At 38.3% G+C, this 26,502-nt stretch overlaps 1 protein-coding gene across 2 annotated transcripts; it reads right to left on the bottom strand.

Moving 5' to 3' along the window:
* Positions 1-99: 99 nt before the first annotated feature.
* sugt1 (SGT1 homolog, MIS12 kinetochore complex assembly cochaperone) lies at positions 100-24,917 on the bottom strand. 2 transcript variants are annotated; one of them, XM_053615946.1, is made up of 13 exons: positions 24,845-24,917; positions 24,698-24,746; positions 19,774-19,864; positions 17,327-17,396; positions 16,900-16,970; positions 16,229-16,282; positions 11,358-11,386; positions 10,796-10,821; positions 10,498-10,594; positions 9,176-9,283; positions 2,529-2,625; positions 2,253-2,425; positions 100-698 (listed from the first exon to the last, which is right to left on the bottom strand). In XM_053615946.1, the coding sequence occupies exons 1-13, from the start codon at positions 24,856-24,858 to the stop codon at positions 597-599; spliced, it is 981 nt and encodes a 326-aa protein (XP_053471921.1). In that variant the 5' UTR covers positions 24,859-24,917; the 3' UTR covers positions 100-596. The 2 variants fall into 2 exon arrangements, with proteins under 2 accessions (XP_053471921.1, XP_053471922.1); XM_053615947.1 differs by having other exon boundaries at positions 10,796-10,818; positions 24,845-24,908.
* Positions 24,918-26,502: the final 1,585 nt, after the last annotated feature.

The following is a 26,502-nucleotide window of genomic DNA, read 5'->3' as shown; positions in this document are numbered from 1 at the left end:
GCTTTGCATTACATATTCCAAGTGTGACAGAAGACACACTTTCTATCAGTGCGAGGCTTAATAAACCATTCTGATTATGGAAAAAATTGAGGACTTCCATTTCCAGACCCAGAGAAAAATTTATTTACAATGTGTTTGAATAATATTCATTCAAGGAAACCACAACCCCTGAAATACATTGTAAAAATGGCCAATATGTATACCGATGCAAGGCTACTTGACAAGTGACGAGTGATACTTGAGCAGGTTGAATAATGTCAAAGACAAGATGTTCCAGACAGCCAGTCTCCACATCACAGACTATTAAAAAAGGGTAAAGAAATCTTGCAGGTGTAGCAGACATCTAAAAACATCAGGAGGTGGTTCTGAGACACTGATGAACTTTCATCCTTGATCAATCTTCAATGTAGAGGGGGAATAATTATGAGCGATAAACAAGTGCTCACCACAACTGTTAGTCCCAGATTTATGCAATTAGGTCTGAAGGACAGGCCGAATGTGAACAGGACATAATGTGCACATAATGAAGGGAAGGCCAGTGCTGTGAGGTGATTATGGAACTGTATGTTATGTTGAAATCATCATGCCAAGTTCCTTCAATACGGCTTCCATTCCATATCATCAGGGGGATTAACATCTACTTTCCGCTTGCCCACGTCTGTCCAGTTAGTACTGAGAACTGTGCCTCCTGATTCCATCTGTGTAAAGATTAAGGAGTGATTAAACTCTCAGAAAACGACATTAATAAACAAATCGCTACTTTGACAAGCACGGGAAGTGTATGCAGCGGAATATATGATGACGGTCACAAGAAACATGACTCACAGTGTACTCTTTGGAAGACAAAACGTACGGATGTTTCATAAATAAAGTTAGAAAGAAAGAGTGATAAAATCAGAGCATAAAAATGAATTTTCTTTCCCCCCCCCCTAGAGCAAGCTAAGCAATATTTCCCCAGAGATAAAAAAAAACTACTCATCATATTAATCTTAAATCTTAAATATTTTGGTCTGGAGGACCAAATGTCTCTCAGCTCGTCATTCCACATCTCACCAGTTAGAGAAAGATGACAATATTTTTGAAGAATGAACTAGGTACACAAAACAGCAATGGCTCAAAACAGTTAAATGAAATGTGTAACAGCTACAAGAATGTAAAATAACGTACTTCTATAAACGATTAAGCACTACACGAGTAAATATGGAAAGAAAAATAATCGGCAGTTAAAATGGGGGAAAAAAAAAAAATCTGATACAACAAATGGTACTGTTTGAAGTGACATGACCGGTGGTAACTGATCTACTCTAAGTGAGAGAAAGTTCGTTTATTCCTTTCAGATATTACCTTTTACGAAAAAGTAGATCCTAAGTGGATTGTTAAATTACTTGGATGTGTCTGTGTTTTATTTTTCATTATGAATAAAATAAGGTGAGGCCTACATTTTATGAAAGTCTTACCCTTACCAAGGCTGAGTGCACAGAACAAGCAGATTGTGTCAGGTCTATTATTTTTATTTTTTATTCCTAGTTGCCCAGCAGACAAGTCGGCATCAGCAGCTCGCTGAACCTATAACTAGAGTGTTTTCCTTCTCTCTTTCCTTTCCATCCAGAAACCAAATAAAGAAGAAGAAGAAGAAAAAAAAAAACACCTTCCTATAAACTTAACAAAAACAAGTTTAATTTGCATGCAGGTTAAACATTACTAGTTTTAGCATCCGGCATGTGGAAATACTAAAAACAAATACTGTAGCATACAACTAACAGTGGCACAACACACCTTTGTGACTAGCAAAAATTAAGACACTAGTGAGATTCTTATAGTATATTTTACATGTGATACAATGACAGAACCCACAATTACTCAAAGTGCTAGATCAGGATTCCCTGTGAATTTCAGTACTCACTCATCTTCCTAACCAGTCTAACTAGCTGTTCAAACCTTCTGAGTTAAAACACGTTAGCTACTAATTTTTAACCTTCTTAATTAGGTTTCTGGGCAACACAAACAAGCATTGGAGCTTTCAGTTGCTCAGTGGGCTAGTTAATGAATTTATGATTCGTCAAGTCCTGAAAATAAACCTAAATCGTATGTTGGCAATCTTGAGAGATCTTGTATAACTTAAGCATGCTGTAGATTCGGGATAGTTTGTGATGTGTACCGAGACAGTGTTGTTCTAACGCCTTATGCTTAATAATGTTTGAATGTTACTGCAAAACAATGAAAGGTTGCTTGTATTCCAAGCCAATACTTACAAAGGACTTGTTCATGGCCTTCTTGACCTCATCTGAGCCATCAGAGTAGATCTGCTGGAACAGCTTGTTCAGTGCTGCATCTCCTTCGAGCTTCTCAGTCTTCTCTTCCTCCTTAATATCACCCACCAACTTGTCCCAGTTGCGGGTGTAGTGGGAGGATGATGGGTATTGGTCTGAAATGAGAACAGAATAACAGAGAAAAGCAGAAATTGAGAGCGGGGAATTGTCAGGCTGACTTTATTTCTGAGGAGGAGATATGTGCTTCTTGATACTGACTCGGAGAGGGAGAAAAGTGCTTCAAGTTTGGAAGGATGCTTTCGCCTTCCAGCTTCTCCCACCGGATGCCTTCTGTCTTCTTCATTTTTATCTCAACCTGAGGGAGGTAGAGCAAAAAACAGACAATGAGCCATTGTCAAATCCAGTCACCTTGACTTGTTGCCTAGGCATGTAAAATGATCGGGATACCTGTAAACCTTCACAGACACAATGGGCATTCTAATAGGAGCGCATTCCTCAGAAGCAGTGGAGCACAACAGAGCTGTGCACCACTAAATCGCCAATGAGCTTACAAAAGCAAGACGCATACTGAGTGGAAAACCATGTGTGCAGACATAATAGGGAATGTTTTCATGAAGGTTAGCTGGACATTTGGTGCAGACAGTTGGAAATCGGAAATGGGGAGGCTAGAGTATGGTAGTTGTTTGGATTCATAAAATGCTTAAAGAAAAAAAAAAGACAAACTTCTGATAAGCACTTATTTTATTCTAAGCAATTTCCCAGTTGAAATTGCTTGGTCAATATATTCTCTTATAACAGAGCTTCATTATCACCAAGCATCCTTTAAGACCAGGAACAGAAATATAAATGGAACTAAATTAAAATCGGTTCCAATGGTGCAGCTAGAGCATCAAAGTGTCTTAAATAGTGATTTAGGGGGAGGCAATCAAGCTGTAAATTAAAACCTCTGGCATGGTGAAACAGTCAAGTAAGAACGTGTGAAAGTATGAAGCAAAAAAGAAAAGAAAAGAAAATGCACAAAACAAAGATGGATCCTCAGTGAAACAAAGAAATTGAAAAGGGGGGAGGGGTTGCCCTCTGAACAGCAGGTGAACATTTTTACACCTCTCCTGCTTTTTGCAGCTTTGAGCAGTTACCAGCACTGCCATAGATGGTGACTTGTGAAGACTGGCTCATTTTTTTTTTTTTTTTCACCTTCACTCCTTCTTGGGGTATGCAACATTAATCTCCTTCCCATGTCTGCTGGGGCTGGGTGTAAAGGGAGGTGACAGGCACTGCACAACCGCTGAGAATCCTGACGGGCATCAGCGAAGCTGCCTGACAGTGCCATTAGGACCCTGAGGGGTGGCAGGAAAAAAATATAAAAAAAAATCCCACCATGCTACCTAAAAACCGCCTGCCTGTCATCATCACAGCCATTAGAGCAACCGGCGGCCATCCCTGGCATGTCACATATCCTGAGTTTCTTAAACTCACACCACCCAAAATATCCAAAAGGAGGTTGGGGGGGTACAAAGTGTCAATGTACAAGACACTGACGTATAGCTGTGGATTCTAAGACATCTCATTAAAAATAAATAAATAACCCAACAGAGACAGACCTGGAAATTAAAAGGGGGTGGATCTGATTATTTGTTTGCAAGGGAAATGATTCGCAACGACAGCAGTGCTTCAGATCATGCCCTTTGCCTTTCCATTCCTTCCTCATCCATCCATTCTGTCCATTAAAGTGGTTGGTAATTGGTTCCTAGTCATCCTGGTATAGCAAGCAAGGTCAGACACCTCTCACTGATGAATAAGTTCGACAAAACAGTCTTCATGTAAAAACTGTAATGAATTTCCTGGTTACACAATCGCACTATTTGACCATGTAACATTAGCACATTTGTATAAGGGATTTATTTATTTATAAAATCCCACTCTCTCGTGTCACCCAGATGAGGACGGGTTTCCTTTCGAGTCTGGCTCCTCTCAAGGTTTCTTCCTCATAGCGTCTCAGGGAGTTTTTCCTCACCGTCACCTCTGGCTCGCTCATTAGGGATAAATTCACACATTTTATATCTATATCCTGAAATGATATATTTCTGTAAAGCTGCTTTGGGACAATGTCCATTGTTAAAAGCGCTATACAAACAGAGCTGAAAATGGACTTTTGAGGGGTTAAGACAGTCAAGTAAGCGCAACTTATTTAAAGTATGTGAAGAAAACAGCACCGAGGGGGAAGAAACACACTTGCATAAAAACACATGAAAAAATGTCATGCACTAAGAGAATGCTTGCATTAACAAGATTAAGTACAAAAGTCCAACTTTTGACATTCTAATTCACCTCCTACTTGAGATGCCTTAGGCACGCTGTTTTTCACAGACGAAAAAAAAAAATCCTATTTGCCAACTCAGAATTCCATGTTGACATTTCATTTGAGATCATGTTCGACTGAAAGTGAAAACCGACCCCAAGGCGCTTTATTAAAAATAAAAAAATAAAAAAGCTTTTGCTTCAAGAGCCTAGGGCTTCCATCCATTTTCAAGTTCCTGAGCCCTAGAGAACCACTGACTTAGATCAAGGACTAATTACACAGCTGATACACACAATGCAAATAATTTACTGTTCACTGCCAACAAAATCTTGATCGGTAGCAAAGTCAGGCACACTGAAGCAGATACCCAGCAATTTATATTTATTGCTTCTGGGATATTCAAGAGCATGAGAATAATATATTCCTATAAATTCCTTCGATAAATACATTTTACACTTACATTATAGTCACTATAATAATAATAATAATCACTTACATGTACTGCTCTAAACATTTATTGTATATATGCTAATCAGGCCGGTTTGCTGAAACAAAAAGGTTTCCTGAGTCAAGCTAATTAATTTGTGGACACCGCATCATTAAGCAAACAGACTTGTAAAAATAACGATGTGTGGGTCAGTCATTAGAGGTCTGACAACTGCGCGAGTCTGCAGCTGAGTCAGTCAGTTTGGTCTGCAGGCTCTGGTGGTGCACTGAAATCTACACAAGTGCAAACCTAGGAAAAAAAAAAACTATAGAAAATTTCAAGGTCACAAGTCACAAACTGCATTTTGAATATACAGAGTCATGCACTTTTAAAGACTAGAGATTGCTTGCTGTTCATGTTTTAAGTGTTCAAATAAAAACACTGAACACAATACAGGATCTGAAAAAGCAACCGTGTGGCAAAAAATCTAGAGCAGTTGAACAGCTTTGGTGTAACTGCATTACAATGAAGGAGGAAAGAAGGTTTGGATTCACAGCATGTGCCATGTTTGATGATAGTGGGTTAGTGCTGAGCAATGCACCATGCCAGCATGTTTGCTAAAACCAGGTGCTCCAGAGGGGCCAGGCAGACCCATGGACAAGTGGGGCTTTGTGAAGGTTCAGGTCCAGCGTCCACGAGCGGTGTGTGTGTGAGAGACAGAGAGAGAGAGAGAGAGAGAGAGAGTGAGTGTGTGTGAGAGAGAGGTTTGCACCTCCCTCTGCTCTTCGTCCCATTTAAACAGGGCCCTTGTTACACTAGCCTATACAGGCATCTGTGGTATGCACTGCTTTCCACCGTTGCCATGGCACAAGGTTCAGGGTGGAAATGAGGTGAATCTGATGGGGCATTTCTCAGAGACACATATTTAACAAGCGTGTGTGTGTGTGCGCTCTCACCAAAACAATCATTTACTTGCCATTTACCAGTCTTTGCAATGTGTTTGTTCTACAGAGGCTAGAAATTCAAAGGCTAGTCAACAACAATGGCTGCCTGTTTGATACCAAGTCCAAAACAAGGACAATAAATATCCATCAAGGTTTCGGTCGCTAATTTAGTTTACAAAAAGAAAAAAAAAAAAAGTAGTACAAACTCTATATACACATTTTTGCAATGTATTTTTTTTTGGAGTGCAAGTGTGCGCCTGGAAAAGCACATTATCCACGTTACTGTCCATTTTTAGAAGCAAGCATCCTTCAAGTGTTATTTTGGCTTCTCCTAAAATATAGGATAGAATATAGGAGCGTCTATCTGCATGCCAAGTGTCTATTTCACAGCGAGCGTTTGCATTTCTTGTTCAAGGTTAGTGCACAGAGTGCAAGGAGATGTGCACCTACACGGAAGTTTTGAGCCTGACCACACTGAAAAACCTTTTAACTTAATCGTTCGTCATAAATCAAGCTAAAAATCTATTAAAACTGGTTTACACAGGCAACAACGCACACACACACACGTGCCTGACATTTATAAGTGAAATCTGTTACATTACCCATCAATAATGTGTTTCTACTGACAAGAGGCATATTATAGAATAAATAAGATACAGCAGTGGACAAATCCTAAATTTATTAGCTAGCCCACCAGGCAAAAAGGCTGAAATGCACTGCCTAATCCCATGTTTTGGTTGTCCACAAACAGGCTAGGCTAAAAAGTGGTAGTGCACAATGTAAGTAAATATAGTGAGTAGGTTCGCTGGTTTAGTGAATTAATATAGACTAAAGGAAAGCCACTCGTCATTTCCAACCCCTGATTAGGAAACCAAAAGAAAAACAACTGACGTCAAATCAAGATGGCAAAGTCAGTAAGCTACTGGCAAATGCAGGATATTACCATTACTGAAGATATTAAGTAAGTTCGGCTAGCATTGTCATGTAGTACACTGGAGAGTTATAGAACAGCTTTGTGCTGGATTTTGCTAGGTTTTGTCAGTGTTTCAATGTTCTTGATTCAGACAAGATCGTTTGTCACCCATGCGATGCTAATTTACCTGTCTAGCAAAAATCATTCTACCACAGCGTTGTAACGATTACGGATCTTATCGTTTGCGATATAACGGTAGAACTTCTCCCCACAATAAGAATTAGTGTTCCCGCGATAATAACGATAAAGCCTAGTGAATGAGGTATCTCTGTGTGCGACGGTCTGCAACCCATTCGCAGCTCACGTGCAGAGCGAAAACAATTACGGCAGAAGGCGGACGTGAATGAGGAGGAGCTCATCGCTAAACGAGGAGCTGCTGCACCTCTACAATCTGGAACTGGTTCGGTTACAGAAAATTTTAAAATCACAGCTATCACAGTGGTGAACGGTACTATATTTATATCGTCACTGACATCGTTATCGAAATAAATACCAGGAAATTTTGTGATATAGTCCATATCGCCCACCAATAGTAACAATACATTATGACACGATGCATCACAATGCGAAAATGTGATGATTTGCATTGTGCTAACTTGTGATCTCCGCATTCAATTAATTATATCTCATGCGGTGTCACTGTTTGAACACCGGAGGTTCTAATCTGTGCAGCCCACAGAGTTAAAATTTGTAGTGAGCATGCTGGTCACTTCATCACATTCTTTTGTGGAGAGCCTGTGCCGTTACTGGGAATCATTTGCACTCGTGAAGTGACAGATGGCCTGATAGCTCTGGATTGCAGCGACCAACACGCAAGTATTCGTTATACGGATAGATGACCACGTTAGAATGGTTAAAAAGAGCTCTTCTATAGCTTTTAAACTTTTAAAGCCTGGGGACAAACACTGCAGGGGAATATATAAATGTATTTATGTATTTTAAAGATATGGTGAACCTATAATACATTTTGTTTAAAAAAAATAAAAATAATAGTAATAAATATGAAAATAAAGAAGTCTTTTCAATCATCATTTTTCTTCATTTAAATTTCACTAAAATTTCCTGGGAATCGTATCGTGAATTGAGTCAAACTGTATCCTGAATCGAATCGTGACTGGAGCATATAGATCACACCGATTCTACCGTCAACTAGATCGCACCTCGGCCGACGTGTGTATCGCAGCAGTCTGTGGGATTCGGAAGTATGAACTATAGTTACAGCATTCAGATGCTTCACACCACTAAAATGTACATATTAAATGCATTAAAATGGAAAATGTCTGTTTTGAGAACATCAACGGGAAGTAGGTCGGTTTCTTTTTATGGTCGTTAAATTAATTAATTAATTAATTAATTATTGGATCAATCGGAGTTCAATTAATCCAGCAAAGAAAAATTATTAGTCTGTCACAAATTAACATTAAATATGATCTTTTATGTAAATTATATTCATCGTTACATGATATTGTATTCGAAACATTTGATGTTTTACCCAATATATAACCAAACGCTCAGGCTACTGAGCAGTCAGGACAAGTGACATTGCACATGCACAGCTTTAGGAGAATCCCAAGCTCTCTGCGTGCTCAGGAGTGATATTACACAGGAGTTGTCCATAATACGGATACCACAAGGAAAATACTGCAGCAATCCCCTACTCATCTGATTCTACAAAATAAATCAATAAAAAAGAAGTTCTTACACAATGTTCTCTCATTTAACTGCGGTACACGGGTATGAAAGAGAGACTCGGGAGGACAGCTTTACAAATCTCTGTCTGCCATCAGCTACAGACCTCCCAAATTAGTTGTGAGAAATCCTACTCATCAGCATGCACAAGCAACTGTGTTTTCTGCCAACGGCTAACACTGGCCTAGTCGTATTACAGCCATGGTAATGAACGCTAGACGAAGGATTTCAAAATACTGCACATCTCTTCATCCCCTAAACTTAAAACAGAACTGGCAGAAAAGCAGACAATGACATGCTATATCTTATAACTTGGCTCGTAGTTCATGACGCTGCATTACAGCATCCGCCATCTGCATTTCCCCCCGATTTCAATTAAGCGACGTTGATTGGAAGCACTGCTAAGCCAACTAATAAAATGGAATAACAAGATTGACTATACTTTATCAATAATACTGATATGTTGTTGCAGCTCTACATTTCAGAATTCCATTGTTTAGCCGAAATTTACAGTCTAACACTATAATAAATTTTATATTTTATATCGAAAAATGAAAAAGGTTTATGATGTACCTTGGTGGAGAAGATCTTGTATGTGCTCTGCTCAGGAACCACAGGGTGTAGAAGGTGGATATTTAGGCAGTAATCCTCACCAGATGGAAGTTTCAGCATTGCTTTCAACTGTGGAGGGCAAAAAAACAAAAACAACAAAAAAAAAAAACAAAAAAAAAACAACAAAGGTCACATTTTGGTTTCATTTTGTCAGGCCGGTCTACATCGTGTAGAGTTTAAATACATTAGTTAGCTGATGCGGGTCAATAACGTGAAAATTAGTATTCTAACAGAAACAAGGCAGGCTGAGAACTTAATATGAACGTGAATGTGGTTAATTCCAGCCAACCCATAAAAAATATTAACAGTCCTTTGCTAACCAGAGATTCTATTGTCGATTAGATTACAGTTCTGAAAAAATATGTAGATGAACAAAACTTTGTTGTACTAAGGCATCGCTGCAGGTGTGGTGAGGGAGAAGCCAGGGGGTATGTTTGATGCCCTGGAGTGCATCACACATTGGAAACAAAGCAGGATGAGATGGAAGCCCCCAGCCTTGAAACTTCTCCTAAGGCTTAGCTTTGAGGCTTGCTTCAACTCCAAGTCTCCCGATCACGCCTCCTCTCCTCTCTTCTACTCTCTTTCTCTCCTCATCCTCCACTCCCCACACATATTCGGAGTTTGTGTGCTTTAGAGGATGATGCTTTGAGCTGGCAAGACCTCCTCATTAATGCCGCGCAGACTGCTGGTATATCCCGGCGGGAGCCGCGAAAACAGCCCGCAGGCAGGTTCCCCTGATAGCACCGCATTCATATTTTATCTAGTCTCCAACTCGTTTGCAACCAAATTATTACACTATACTCACATTATCCGTAATTAATTTATAGGATCCACATCAAACAACGGGTGAAACTTTGATTTTTCCTTTTTATTGGGGAGAAAGGGATAAGATAAACGGAGGAAGAGAAAGAGGGGCCCTGTAGAGACCCCCCCTCCCACTCGTCTCTCTTTTAATCTGATCGCTTTGTAAAAGGACATGAGCAGTTGTTTATCGCTGTGTAAGGTGGCATGTTAGCGACTGTGAAAACATGTGATATGCCTGTTCAACTTTCTGTAATTCAAAATAATAGACTGAACATCTGTGCTTTAGTAAAAATGATTAGATTAAATCTTGCACTTCGAAAACATCTAAACTTCATTATTAGGGGAAAAAAAACCTGGAAAAGATAATGATACTACTTCAGTATCACTATTAACAGTAATGACGTTATTGTACTTCAAAGGTTATCTGATGACTGAATACCTCTTGTTAAAGCAAAGCTTAGAAAGAACTTAGTTGTTACCTCCTTCTCCTTAAATGTGATGTGAACTTCTTCCTTCTTGACATTTTTGACCATTAGTGTGACAGTAACTTGAGATTCTGTCTGGTACCAGTCACGTCTGAGGGGACAAGAAGGAAAGTTGAGCAACCTAATACTAACGACTACAGTTATAGTACCAATATAATAGCCAAATGATCACAACAGCCATTTATTCAAAGCTCACACAAAATATTCACTCGACACTGGGACTGTGGTTCAAGCTGTTACAGAGCATTATGTGGTATTACAACGCATCAGTCAGTAATTCTCTTGCACTTACTTGACATGTGGAGTTGCAGTTTGCTGCTGATGTTGAGGCATGTGTGCGTTCCACACGAACCAAAGGGAAAGACAAACAAGTCACAGATCAATTAAAATACACCAGAAAATAGCTACAACATTTATAACCTGCTGTATCTAATGTCTCCTGGAGTTGTTTCCTTTAAAGGGAGCAACAGTGCCCCCAACTGGGGAAAATAATATATATAGGCAAATATACAGACAATTTCCCTAGGGAGGGGGGAAAAAAAAATGTCTGGAAGCTATATTTGCATGTACAGAGGGCTCATACTACACTCGTTTGCTATTCATATTAGAAAACATGATCATGCTTTCAACACATAACAAAAAAAGAACTTTCTCCCATTTACTGGGCAGAATGTGAGTAATTGAAAGCTGACACCATGATGGACATAACCCTGATTAAAAAAAATAAAATAAATTGCAATCTCTTTGTTAAGGTCATTTAAGTTTTGATGTTCGGGTAATTCATTTGCCTCTGATGCAATATTAATGGAGGTAGTATTTACATGGGGACAGCTTAAAAAAAATTAAATGCATACCAAATTTGAGGTTCCATTTTGGTCTTGTGCTGTTACACGGAAGCAGAAAGAACAAAGCATCAGTAAGGTAAACTGTCAGTTTATGACTTATGCTAAATAAAAACTTCCATCATCTGGCACATCATACTGCATCTGAATGCAAATAAATACTGTATTCAACCAGAACTATTTCCCATATCTTATGCTTGATGAACTAAAGTACATACACAATTAGAAACACAGAACGTAAAAGAGACTCATGTAAATTTTTGGGTCTAGTTTGCCCACAGAGTTCACTCACAATTTTAAGGCATAACCTGTCTCTTTATAACAAACTTTAGACTTTAAAATATTTACTCACTAGATATAATTCTATAGTTTGAGAGCTGTTTACCAATCCAAGTGAATTTTATGGAAGCAAATATGAGCCTAAGAGGTCTTTTTTCCCCCAGTATTAAGCTGTTATGTCTCATAAATTATTGAAGATTTTCATAAACAGTATGAGATGGAGCTCGCGAGCATCCGACGGCGCATTAATGGCACTTAAAATGAGGTCGCATTTCAAAAGAAGGGGGAAAATAGGGGGAGAGATACGAAGAGAAGGAAAAAAAATCTCTAGGTTTGAGTTCTCTCTATTTCTGTTCTATGTGGAAGAGCCAAAAGCTGCCAGGGGGGGGTTAAAAAGAAAATAAATAAATAAATAAATGCAGACAGATGGTAAATGTCCTTTACAATATAAAAGGACTAACACTACAATAAAGCATCATTTCAATACAGAAGTGAGGAAGACGGCCTTGATCAGTCTAGACACTCCACGCCGTAAAAACTTACTGCAAAGGATAAAGTGCTAAATAACAAATGGTTTTTGTGACAGTTTCTAATTCAACCCTTAGAAATATAACTTGAGAACTTTGCATGAGAACTGACAGTGACAGCCAAAGGACAGCATGCTGCTCGAGTCTTAAATCATCTAAAAGAGCCAAAGAGCGATGCTGCTTTTTAAAAACAACCATGCTGCTCCCAGCATGCACTGCACAGTGTTATTCTAAACACACACACACAAGCTTCTGCTGGTGGCAAGTTCAACAGGGTTGTTTATCATGTACATCAGTGCATTAACAGTTATTTGTTACCCTCGGGCATTCATTTCAGCATGCTGGGTCTAAGAATAGCCCCTGTTTGGAATATTGTACGAGTGAGCGAGTGAGCGAACTGCTAATGGAGATCTTGGGTCAATAAGCTCACTTTTGACATGCACGTTTAACTAAGGGTCATTACGATACAGCAGCCACTGAATCCATACTAATATTTATTCTGTTTATTTGCCAGCTGTGTTCAATCCTGCTCTCAGAGATCTACAAGGCTTTAAAAAATATCTGAATATCAGGGTTAAGTACATTAGATCACTGTGCAAAAAAAAGAAAAAAAAGGAAAGATAATTGCAATTAATCATGAGTAGCATATCTGAACAAAACACATGGCACTGGAAATGAAGGACAACCATCAAATTCTGAAGATATTTCAGAGTTTATATTTATAAATATATTTTAGTAAAGAGATAAAGATTTGTTGCATGATGAGCAGTGTAGCATTTCTACTATATAGCAAAAGACAAGTTTGTGATGTTTATAGCCTTTGAAAAATAAGAATATTGGAAAAACCCTTGTTTAAATCAATTAGAAAAAAAGACAACGCGCACTGAAAGCAAATCCATTTTCAGTTGTCAATTGACAAATTTCAGTTGTCTGTTTCAACTGCATCTCAGGGAAGAAAAAAAAAAAAAGATATTGCATTTCTACAATATAATCATCATTAAAATAGTGCTCATGAAATCAAAGAAGTGATTTGATACAGGCATACAGTATATGGGCCCTCCTCGTTCAATTATCCATCGATATTAACTGCTTTATTCTGGGCAGAGTTAAGGTGGACTTGCCATCATACTCATTCACACCGAAGAACAATTTAGCGAAGGCCGGTGGAATGAAACTGGAGAATCTGCAGGAAACCCGCAAATATACAAGGAGAACATAGAGAGAAACTTCACACAAGGGCTGCAACTAACGATTATTTTCATAACCGAATAGTTGGCCCATTATTTTTTTTCGATTAATCGGAGGGGGTGGGGCAAACTTTCAGCACCATTTTTTGTTTATTTAAAATAAAATCCACAAACCAAGTGTTACAAATATAATCCTAAGACAAACTTTACACAACTGTTTGTCCAATTATACAAGAGTGAAAAGAACACAACACACACACCAGAATATATATTATTCATTTAGCACTGTAGTTTAATTCTGTGCTTTTTGTGCATCCATAAAAATAATGCATATAATAATAAAGTTTATATTATATAATAATATTTATGCATTACTTTTTATAAAAGGTAACGTTGACAAACAGTAAACTGAAGAAAGTCATTGTCGGTGACTCTGGGTATTAGGCTAAAGTTAGCGGCGTCATATTTCGTGCGTATGACATGCGCCGTCGACTGGGAAATGGCTAATACTTCCGGTTATTAAACAACCCGCTCATGTTCCTTTTCAGACGATATTACCTTTCTAAAATGCATACACTAGACGGTAGAGTACATACTGCATCATATGGGACACAACTTTAGTATTTACTCTCCGATGCGTGTTTTCGGAATAGAAGTAATGTAATGAGTAAACGCACCCCGCGCAGACCGACTAATCGATAATGAGATTCGTTGACAAGGACTTTCATAATCGATTATTATCGATTTTATCGATTAGTTGTTACAGCTCTACTTCACACAGACATTCACTCAAGCTCAGGATTGAACCAGTGACACCCATGACAAAAAAAAAGTTTTGTAAATGTTCATATTTTAATTTGAGATTTTATAATTTCTGAGAAAAATGATGCTAGAAAAATTCTTTTGGTGCACTCATCCAATGTGTGTCCAAACAAATGCTCAACAAACTTTACAGCAGCAGCTAGTTAACATCCAATATAGATTATTTGTGTAGTTTTGCTCATGCAGTTTTCCACAAGCTATTCCCTTTTGTGTTAAAAAGATGGTTGGAGTTCTGGGTCTGATCTTTCCTCCTCCAAAATCTTGATCTTAGCTCAAATATCTCTGACCTTACTCCAAAAAACAGCACAGGCTGCCTTGACTGATGGTCTATTCGCTATGATGCTCAGCTAGTATGCACACAGCTAATGAGTGTATGACATAGCAAGCAAGCAAGAATTTTAAGATATTGATGCATGTCAGTGTGTTTCTAACTTGTCCAGAAGGGTTTTTTTTTTCCAGACCGTTGCTTTTTTTATTTCACTGCCTCGTGTTCAATCCTCAGGAAGCCCAAAGCCCTCACAGCCTCATGAGGACTGCCCAAAGGAAGGAAAAAAACTGCTACAAGCGAATAAATGAGCCACGGCCCAATGGCAATCTGAGGCACTGTGGCTGGTAAGCTCTGCTCCATGATAAATACAACAAAGTCACAAAGGGCAAATTTGCAGTGAAAATACTACACAGTTAAAAACAAGTTCTAAACACTCCTGGCTACATTATTTAGCCGGTTTGCTAAGCTACAGCTGAGTTTCTAGAATATAAGCAGCAGTTTCAGTGCTTCTTGAACACTACTATAAATTCCCCCTCTGATTTCCTGTTTCAAAAAAATATACACAGATCAGCCACAACATTAAAACCACCTGCTTAATATTGTGTAGTTCCCCCTTGTGCTGCCAAAACAGTTCTGCTTCGTGAAGGTACGGACTCCACAAGATCTCTGAAGGTGTACTGTGGGATCTGGCACCAAAAGTTTAGCAGCAGATCCTTTAAGTCCTGTAAGCTGTGAGGTGGGGCTCCATGGATCGGTCTCGTTTGTCCAGCACATGCCATAGATGCTCAATCGGATTGAGATCTGGGGGAATTTGGAGCCTTTACCTCGTTGTCATGTTTCTCAAACCATTCCTGGACAATTTTGCAGTGTGGCAAGGTGCGCCCAGAGCATCACACTACCTTCTCCAGCTTAGTTCATTGTTAATAAAGAGCATCCTGACTAGCTGTCTCACTGAATGGTATGGAACTGCATAGTCACGCCCTACAGCCAATAGTAATAACAGCTCAGGAGATCATTGGGGTCTCAGTCACTCTACCTACCATTGGTGCGATTCTTAGAACAAACGCAGCATCTGCAAGGACGCTAGCATACTCCTGTAATCGGGTAAGAAGTACCAGAGGTTCCAAGGTGCCACCACCACCTCCAGTCTCCACTACAGCTTCTTCCCTAATGCAGTTGGAAAACTCTACACACTGCTATCTCCCAACATTTACCTGGACTAGTCAAACCCTTCCGAACACCACACCATCACACAGCCACCAATGATTACCTGCACTTTATAATGCTGGTATGGGAAACTTATAACTTTTCACTTGATACTGCTACTGTACTTCTCTCCACAATCAGTAGTTTACAGGCAAATGTTTACACTGGTTTTTCCCCATTCAACACTGTCCTGTTATCCTGTCTAGTTAACATGCACTGTCCTGTGTATTTATTGAATATTTTGCACTCGTCAAACACTGTGTAAATTTGCACTTTATGTAGTCCTGTGTACTGTAGACGTGTCATTTCAGTGTACGTGTTCCAGTGTATATACACAAGTTATATACACAGGTTTTATATAAAAAAAAATACACAAGGTTTTACTCAACCCTGCTGCCTCATATGTTGCTTTTCAAGGAAAATGGTCAGACTAGCCGGTGGAGCTAAACTCTGCGTTCGTTTTTATACTTATACTAGTAATAATAATAAGAATATTAAACATACACGAAAATGAGGAAACAACCCAGATGCATTGTATAGCAAAATCAGTGTCTAAGATGTCTGAAATCCAATAATTAATAAGTCTAAACTTACTTGCCATTTTCTCTTCACAACACTTGATCCATGTTTGAAAGTCTTCATTAGCACCTGTGAAAAATATAAACTATAGGTGTTCATTGGAACAAACATACAGAAATTAGAAAGTGGAGACAGATGTTACTTTCATGCAGATTGTCAGATATGAAGCTTGCATGAGGAAAAACGGCCACACTGCTTAACACGGGAGTGTACAGGACATGGCGGGTTTTTATATTTTGGGTAAGAGAACCCACTAAGTTCATTAAAAAAAAATAACTAACTAACTAACTAACTAAATAAATAAATAAATACTGAGGGCAGGTATAAAACAAATGACAGGAATACCTCCGCCATCAACAAGTCTTGTCCTTCATGTTACTAGTCTGTATATACTTCAAACAGAAAGGAAGCTCTTGAAGAAAAACCATTTCAGACAGTTGACCTTGACCCCGTTTGGATCCATTCAACAGTGTAATAAGAATCTCAGACAGACACACAACCTGAAAACGTAATTCCTCCACCATACAAATAATTATTGCGGGAGCAGGACTAAAACCAGTCCCGGCCACACCTCTACCTTAAACGTACTCTTATTACAATTTCTATTCGAAATGTATTCAGCACCACAATACCATAATCGTGACTGACAATGTATTTTGGCTGCCTTCAAGCATAAACTGACTCACCTTCAAGTCCTTTTCCAGCTGTGAAAGCCTGGTGTGCAGCACTGATGTTGTCAAGATGATATTCTGCAATTCTGAAAACATAAAATATGAGCAGATTTAATGAAACATAATCAAGTTACTATAGCAGGCCAACAAGCCTGCAACAACAGAGTACATAGCTTCTAGCTGTTTAGGCCATATGAATGCATAGGAGTGCTACTGTTCTTTCTGCATGTGGCAATAGAACATTACATGCCAATTCGTATTTAAATGTAAGTGAATAATAGATCACAATTTGTCTGAAATGAAAATGGAATTACAATGTTAAAAGTCTGAGTGGAACACAATAATGTTTACAACTGAAAACTGCCTGTTACTGACCAATCGGTATTCAGTTTTTAACAAACAGTCGTAAAGTATTGGGTGATAATGTTGTGTAGGAACTCACCCTGTTCTCAGGAATGCAAGTGACATACCAGGCTGAAGCTGCTGGGCTTTTTTAGCGTCATCAACTGCTCCTAAATGAATATGCAAATAAAATACAAATAATATCAGGGGTGTACATGTCAGTAGCCCGATAGCCTTGGACAAGCAGGTCCGTAGCCGAGCTATTAGTGTGTTTTTTCCTTCTAAGTACGTTCAAGTTGGAAGAAGAAAATAAACCCTATTTCCTAGCACCTTTTGCAAAAGCAAATGTGGTCTCATGCATTGCAGTAACATGATGTGCACATGCTTCCAAATCACACCACCTGTTGTGCTACCAGCCAATTTGACTAATTGGACTGCATTAGACTAATCAGTGGTCCGCACTATTTTTAGATCCATCTGTATATCGCGGCTTGGGTCGCATGGCGCCTGGGCAAGAACGGTAACTAGATACAGCGTGAAGTATAACACAGATCACTTGGCGGTGGAAAAGGCAACAATTGGCGGGATCACAGTTACTTTATCAAACCAAGACAAGGTACAACATGCAGTGACAAAGGACTACAAAATGGTGAATGGCAAAACACATAATCCACATAAGTACACTTTGACACAAGGTCCATTTCATTCATTCTAGCTTTTTAAACGGTGTCACAGTGTAATAGATACACCATCACAAGCACGATCTGAATTGTGACCGTGTCACAAGGGGTGCTACAGAAGTATTTACAGTATGCTTGTACAATATTGTTTTTCCCTGCTTGTGAGTTATCACTTTAAAAAAAAAAACCCACAAAATTTAATAAAAAAAAACATCCAGATAGACTAAGAAAAAATAGGATAATGAGAATTTCTACCCGTTCAGGGTTAAACGAGCATACAGGATGGTGTAATAACATTATCAGCTGTGCAGGTTTCTCGCAGCAGCAATTGCAAAAACTCAATTTTGGATGGTGGATTTTTAGGCTATTCCACTGTAATGCTCAATAAACAGTATAAATTTCAGATAAAATCCTGTTACTAATCTGTTGTCTGATGTCCACATGGCCAACATTTTCTGTTATTCTGCTGCTCAAAGGGTTTGAACATGTCTGAGCACTGACTGATGCATGATGGGCATAAATAAATAAATACATAAATAAAATCAATCAATCCTAATCTCACTTAATCACTTTAACTTCACCGTTTATTGTACTCGTGTTAAAACTGACACTTCATTGTAATCTTTTAAGGTCAAAATCGTCACCTTTTCCCCTCTTTCGGCCAACTGAAAGTGACATTTTTGTCCATTTTCAAATATGTTTTTAGTGGAATCCCTAATAGATAGATAGTTAACCGATGTTAAATATAAACTTGCCGATTGTTAGCCAAGTCGAGCAAATATCGGTAGATTTTATTTCATATTAATGAACTCAAAACATTCTCCATTTACAGAAAGTGTCGGAGCCCTGGGTCAACAGTCGACATGTGAGATGGAAAAAGAGGGCGTGGCTTCCAGGCAGTGTCAAGTAATATCAGAGAGTTCAAAAAAAAAATTAAATAAAACTCTGCAAATCATTCCAGCTTCATCTCTCGTTTTTATAAGGTGGAAAAAGACTGCTCTTTTGGTGTGTTTTTAAACAATAACTCTTACTAGTTCATTCCAATGTTACCCTGTAGAGGTCCTACACAAAAATGTTTAAAAGGTTGGCTGGTAACATAAAATATACTGGTCTATATAATATGATATGATATAATATAATATAATAGGAGTAAACATCATTGGATATTGTGGCAGAGTAATACTGTGTAGAGATACTGAATCGTTATACAGCAGAAGCCGGTCTTAGTGTGCCTTTTTCTGATGCAACTGTGGGAGCGTGGTGGATTCACTCCTTTTTGGAGCATATCTAGACATAGTCAAGAAGCTAGTTATATTTCACAGCTGTCATCCTGAATATTAGAAGTGCTTCCCCTCATTCAACCCAAGCATAAAAAGGACGACACAGATCTACTCTCCAGTCTACGGAAGGATACTTCAACAGTTGTTTGGGTACATAACCACTAGAGTAACGCAAGAAAAAGCACAGTGAGAATGTAAACCTGGTAAGCATGTAAGCACATGACTTATTTTTTTTAAGTTACATATGTGAATTCCTAAAAACAAGCAACAGAAGTAAAACACAAACAGTGTGATGGACAGTGTGATCAAAGTTGGTTTCAAGCATTTTTCTTTTGACCATGAAATGAGGCATTACAATACCATCATCAGTGTCAGTATTAAAGTCAACTTTGTGGTACTGTGACAACCCTTCACACAAACCATAAATGGACAGACAAGATGACAAACACACATCGTGGTTTAAAAAAAAAACAACTCAAAACTCTTTGAAGCTCCTACTGTCATTCTGGAGGAATGAGATAAGTGAACCGATAAAACAGCCACATAATAATGAAAAGATACACACACACACACACACACACACTTACTGTTATAGTCTTTGAGCAGGATGTGCGCATATGCTCGCTGACACAGCCATTCTGCATTATTAGCCGTCTCACCTAAAGCCACATTCAGCTCCTGTTAACAAAAACAAGAAAACATGATAAATGATCAGGTGCTGCTACAATAAGAAATGTTATTAATGGTTTAATTTGCTAGTTTTGTAAGCCTGTAGTTGTGTTAATAGTATGATTTAACTCACTCACTGTCATTCAAAAGTTTAGACAGACAGATAAATAGTAGGCCTGCATGATATGGCCTAAAATAGCACACTGCAATTATATTAGTACACACTAAAACTGTGATATATCAGGCAATAGGCCTATATTGCGTTTTTTTTTTTTTTTTTGACACGCCAATGCAGCATTTTAATCAAAACACCCACAGAAAACTTGTTTCAGAATGCTCACAGAGCAAATAAAAAATGTATTTTGGTAAATTACACATTTCCATTTGGCAGGCTTCTGAGATATCAATAATGCAGAGGCTAATATGGCAAGAAGAAGGAGAAGAAGAAGGAGAAGAAGAAGAAGAAGAAGAGGGAATATTGGACAGACAGGTAGATAGGAAGACAGAGACACTGAGGAAAGACACAGGAGTGTTACAGCAGAAAGAACATACAAAACAAGACAAGGATTCAATTAAAGAATAAACAATCTGTACAGGATTTCGGGGAGTGTTTTTTTGCGTTTTTGGTGTCCCCCCCAAAATTTGCAATGCAACTTGCGGAGTTTTGTGTGCTTTTGTTGCAGAAAACTACTTGAATTAGTGAAAATGCAATTACACAAAATACTTTTGCCCGGCCTTTCACAGTGGGATCTGGTGGTAAATGAGGCCGTTTAGCTGTACTCGTGTTCGATGAACGTGAATCGAAGAGGACTTTGGCTGAAAGCGCATCATGTGATGCAAATATGTAATTTCGAAGAAAAAAAAAATCATTGCAAACTCCTTCGAACATTGCGGAGTTTGCTTGATTTTGCGTTAATTTCTGCGATCACAATAATCCTGGAGGGACTGAACAAAACACGACAGGGCATGTCGTTATAGGAAAATAATCAACGACAGGGTAGTGTGATGTGGCCTGGAATGAAGCAGAGTTACATCAGAATTAGTGACCACCCTGAAGTTTTTCCCCCCCATAACACCATGTTCCGAAGTGTTTTATTCCTCTTATACCACAACAATGATTACAATATAAAATTTATTAATGAACGTCACATCCTACTTTTTAACCATGTGTTATCTAAGTAAGGAATAACACATGACACTCCGTAGGGTTATACGAGAATAAAACATACCGGTGATATACTAAGAGTGTGTGTGTGTGTGTGTGTGTGTGTGTGTGTGTGTTGCAGCAGCCTATAGCTATAATCAGTTTCACTAAGACGAACAGTACCACAGTAACTACTCATGCCCATTCCTAAAGCCTAAAAATGTAAAGTTGTTAAAACAAAATGACTCACCAATGCTTCGAGTCTCCCAAAAAGAAAAAAAAAAGATTTCAACCACATGTATATAAATATTAACAATAAATAGCTGCGTTTACATGGACAATAATCTACTCTTAAACCAATTAAGACCATACTTTGATTAAGAAACTACCATGTAAACAGCAATTTTTACTTAGCTTAATCTAATTAAGGTCATACTCGAATTAAGCTCTAATCGAATTAAGACAGGTGGAGTATTCCTGTTTTAGTCACATTATGGACGTGTATTACAGACATGTAAACACCTTAATCACATTATTAACGTCGTGTGGGAGTTTTCACCGCATTTTGCAACAGGACACGATCTCACACGGCAGCGCTCAACATTTTACGGCGAACAAGAGAGTTCGGCTGCGTCCCACACCGCATACTTGCCTATTATAGTCCTGTAGTGGGGAAAAATACATGCATCTCGGCTACTATATAGACAGTAAGTACGCGGTTTGAGACGCAGCACACGGCTTCAAGCAGTTGTCTATTAACACGTACAGCACGACAAATAATTAACTGCACTTAAAGCGTTCGTAAAAAAATTAAATAAAAACACCAAAAACTGTATACGGTACCATAACGAAGACCAACTCTACGTTGATACGTGAAATTCTGGAGGGACGTCGGGGCGCGGTGACGTAATGACGCGGGCTGTTAATCTAATTATGTTCTATAACATGTAACACGGGAACATGACAGGAGTATTCTAAAAGCGACTCATGTAAACACCTTAATCACATTATTATCTTACTCAGAGTAAGGTCAATAATTAGATTACTGCTGTCCATGTAAACGTAGTCAATGATCAATTGTCATTATTGTTAATGGCAATTAAGCACAACCCGATACTCTGAAAAAGAATTTGAGAGCAGTTTTTTCCTTAAAACTTTTCAGTAAGTGACTGATTTCCTGCTCTGCATATTCTTTTCATATAAGCGCATGATCTGGAGTGTGTTATTCTGCTTAAAACACAGTGATTTACCAACAATTACAATGTTTATTAATGAACCACATGTTGTGCGTTTTAACGGTTTATAGTTTGATTTAATGTTGTGGAATGTCCGAGAGGCAAGTTAGTTCCTGTTCTCACTTATATTACATAAAAGTCATCCCCTCACCCGCATCTCCTTTTTGCTTTCTCCACTTGAACAAATCTCTTGCTCGCTCGCTCTCTCTCAAAAAGCACATCTCAACATTTTACAGAGAAAGTAGTACGCATAAATTGAAGACTTTCCTATGCTGATAAACTCTGCAAAGCACTGTGACTGTTACAAAGAGTTTACAACACAGCCTCCTTCCATAAATGTTAAATAAATGTCTCATAATATAAAAGGTCACAACATCAATGACTAGATTATATATTTTACTTTGTTAAACAACCCCACACTTTTTAAACCTGTTCAGTATTAGTCTTAGATTATGTGGAGTGTCTGCTGTACAAGACCCTGTGTATGAGCCGTTACTATAGAAACAATAATGCGTTCGAACGAGCACATTAATATTAACCTATAGTTCACGCTAGAGTCCGAGCCGTGCTGTCACGCGAAAATAACGCGGACCTCCTGACCAATCAGATTCGAGAATCCAACCATGCTGTGGTATAATAAGTGACAACCGGTGCTAGTTTGTTTTCGCTGATGTTCTAGAACATTAAATAATAAGTAACTATAAATGATTAAAAAGCACAATGTGTAGTTAGTTTAAAAGTAAAATGGAAAGTCACAATCAGAGGCAAATCACTGAAGAAAAAAAAAAACTTTAGGACGTGCTGTTTTTGGAAATTGCGCATCACACCACCTTATAGTGGATTATTCTCCTACTACAGCACTCCCCCAAAGTATTGCATTCTTTCTGATCAATCAGAATCGAGAATAACAACGTTGAGGTGGTGGAAGAAAATAAAATAACCTTAAAGCAACAAAATAAGAAATGGAGGGCATATGTATGTATATACAAGGCACATGAAAAAAATAACATGGCAAGTACAATGTAGGTGTCTTTGACCAATTAGTAGTACAAGATAGTTATTAGTGAAACCAGTGCTTACTGTTACAGCAGTTTCCAATATTAAAACAGCACCACACTGACCACGTGAGCTCCACGAAGCAGTGCTGTACATGGAATATTCCAGAGCTAAGCCATGGTATAACCCCAATTCAGAAGAGTTGGGACGTTGTGTAAAATGTATATAAAATAAGAAAGTAAGTAACACTTACCCGGCCTTTTGTTGCCCAAGTCCCAACTCTTTTGGGACGTGATGTGGCCATCAAATTCAAAATTACCCTATTTTTGCCTTAAAATGGTACATTTACTCAGTTTAAACATTTGATATGTTTTCTACATTTTATTGTGAATAACATATGGGTTTATGAGATTTGAAAAATCACTGCATTCTGTTTTTATTTCCATTTATTTACACAGCATCCCTACTTTTTTGGGATTGGTGTTGTAGATAACCGCAAAATCATCTAGAATCATTGTTTGGTGAAGAGGTGCTGGATTATATGGAAAGTACTGGCCCATACTGAATGGGTACTCCGGTTTCTTCCCCCAGTCCAAAGACGTGCATTGCAGGCTGATTTGAATTTTCAAATCGCCCATAGTGTGTGAATGGTTGTGTGAACGTGTGTATGATTGTGGCCTGCAATGGGTTGGCACCGCATCCAGGGTGTCTCTCATTTTGAGCCCTCAGTTCGGTGGGATAGGCGCGTGCCCCACGACCCTGTGCAGGATAACTGGTATGGCAAAGTGGTAAAACCCAGTGAAACATGGTGGCGGCAGCATGGTGCTGTGGGGCTGGTTCTCTTTAGCTAGGACTGTGGTTCTAATCCAGATATAGAGGTTATCACTGATAGTTTAATATACCGATCTATTCTGGCACAAAAGCTGTGGGCCTCTGTTAGACAGCTGAAGATGAAGAATCCACAGTAGTTAAGCGCTAAATCGCCTAGAACTGTTATTTGGTGAAGATTATTGCTTTCCAAGCCGTGATCATTCATTCATACAGATGTTATGCTGATGGAGGTAAACAAACAGGAGGTAAATACTGCCCTGGGTACAGAAGATAGACAGCCTCTTCACGCAGATAAAGCTGTTCTCACATTACAGAGGCTTTACACTTACAATCAATTCACTACAGAAATCAGTTGGGTGTTAAAACACACAGCATACTACCATGGTAATCATCTATTACACTGTTGTGCTAAACTAACTTAGCTTTTCATATTATTCATATTAGCTTAGCTAGCTAGGTAGCTAAAAAAAACAAACAAAACAAAACTATGCTACGTAGAAAGTAAATTAGCGTCAGGGTTTGTTATCAGTGAGCACATGTTGAATGTGTAGATGTCAGGGGTTTGCAGGACTGTTAAGTGAGTTAGCTAATTATAATAATAACACCCCAAAGCTAGCAGTTAGCTTCTATCATTACCTCAAGAGCTCGCGTTGGGTCCGCGTCTATGAAGCGGTCAGTAAAACTCCTGCAACGAGAAAATATTTATTTCACTAACAGGCCTTTAAAGCATTTTATTTATTTTTTTTTTTTAACACAAACCATTATAGTTTCAGAAGCACGCACTTATCGCTTGCCATTAGCCCGCCTGTCTGTTCTCGTGCTTTACGTCTAGAAAGTTCTGGATGTGCTAGGCAATATTTCCTCCTACCGGTATTCCGTAAACCCCGCCCTCTTGCGCTATGATTGGCTGACTGCTGAGGAGATGCGCTACAAGCCAATCATAGCGCAGAACGCTGGGTACTGCTAAGCTGCGCCTGCCGTTAGGTAAGTCCTAACCCAGGAGTAAGAGTTTGTCCGAATACAGGTGGGTGGAAAATATCGTCTAAAGTATACACTGCAGCTCCGTGTAAATATTAGGAACAGTGTGAGTATTTCTGCTGCACTCAAATTGTGAGAATATTCCCGAGAAAATGAATGCACGACGTGATAATAAAGTTATTTATACATATCTGTGGTTTATAAAAGAAAATAAAGGCTGGTGTGACTGAAGCCGGAAGTTGCCATCTTCTGATATAAACCACAGATTTTTAACTGTATGAATATTCTTAGTAGTAAATGTGTGTGTGTGTGTGTGTGTGTGTGTGTGTATATATATATATATATATATATATATATATATATATATATATATATATATATATGTGTGTGTGTGTGTGTGTGTGTATGTGTGTGTGTGTGTATATATATATATAATGTATATATATGCAAATCCTGCAAGTGTTGTTTGTTTTATTACATAAATAAAATAAAATAAAATATTATCCACCTGCAAATCATTTCAGTACTCATATGACAATATGACAATAAAATTATAGTGATATAAAAATCAACCCAGCAAATGTGAGGTGTGTACTATGGTATTATCTTGGTATCATGGTAGAGCTATTGTTTTTTGTTTTGTTTTGTTTTTGTTTTTTTTTGGGGGGGGGGGACGACACTATTTTAATTTAAGCTGCATAGTTACCTGTCACTGACATCTACAACTGAAAGCATTTGGGTGTCAGAAATACTTTCTGAAGTACTTTCGGAAACAGAGACCAGGCTAACTCGAGATTGAAAGGCAAAGAGAAAAAGTACACAAGACCAAGTGCAAGGTTTACTGGTTACGCCCTGTGGTCACATGCATGCATCACAACTCATAACAACCTCAGCATGGCTGTACAGCTAGAAACACTCTAAAATATAGAACTCATGTTATATTGTGCAGGCTAATCCTGCAAGTAAAATAATATATAAGATATATTTTATGTTTGGTTTCCAAAATCAATTCAATTAAATGCTCAAAAGTCATTACATATATGTACTGATTATGGCTCCAAAAAGTGACCTCTGTAACATCTATTATCAGACTGCCACAATTCAACTGGGTTATTCGGATTTATTATTTATTCCTTTTTCTTCCCCTGTATTTGTTTTTGACTTGAATTCTGTTGGTTGTTATAAAGGTAGAAAAAGCTCTGAAATTGTTTCTTTTTTCTTTCTTTTTTTTTACATCATAAACCTACAATTTTAACAGGGGTGTTTTGACTTTTTATATCCACTGTATGCCGGTTCATCTTTCGAGCATTTTGAAAAGAATTTTTTGAAACCTGGCAGTTGGTAGCTGAGTATGATGCTGGTTGAGAAGTAAACCCAGCACCCAGCTTTAAAAACAAACGAACAATGAAACAAAAAAAAAAATAACTTGTGACAAGTCTTTAGTTTGTCCAACTCTAAAAAGT

This window comes from Ictalurus furcatus, chromosome 26, assembly GCF_023375685.1.
Source record: "Ictalurus furcatus strain D&B chromosome 26, Billie_1.0, whole genome shotgun sequence".
Lineage (NCBI taxonomy): Eukaryota > Metazoa > Chordata > Actinopteri > Siluriformes > Ictaluridae > Ictalurus > Ictalurus furcatus.
The sequence above is the reverse complement of the archived record's forward strand: the minus strand, read 5'-3'. Positions and strand labels throughout refer to the sequence as shown.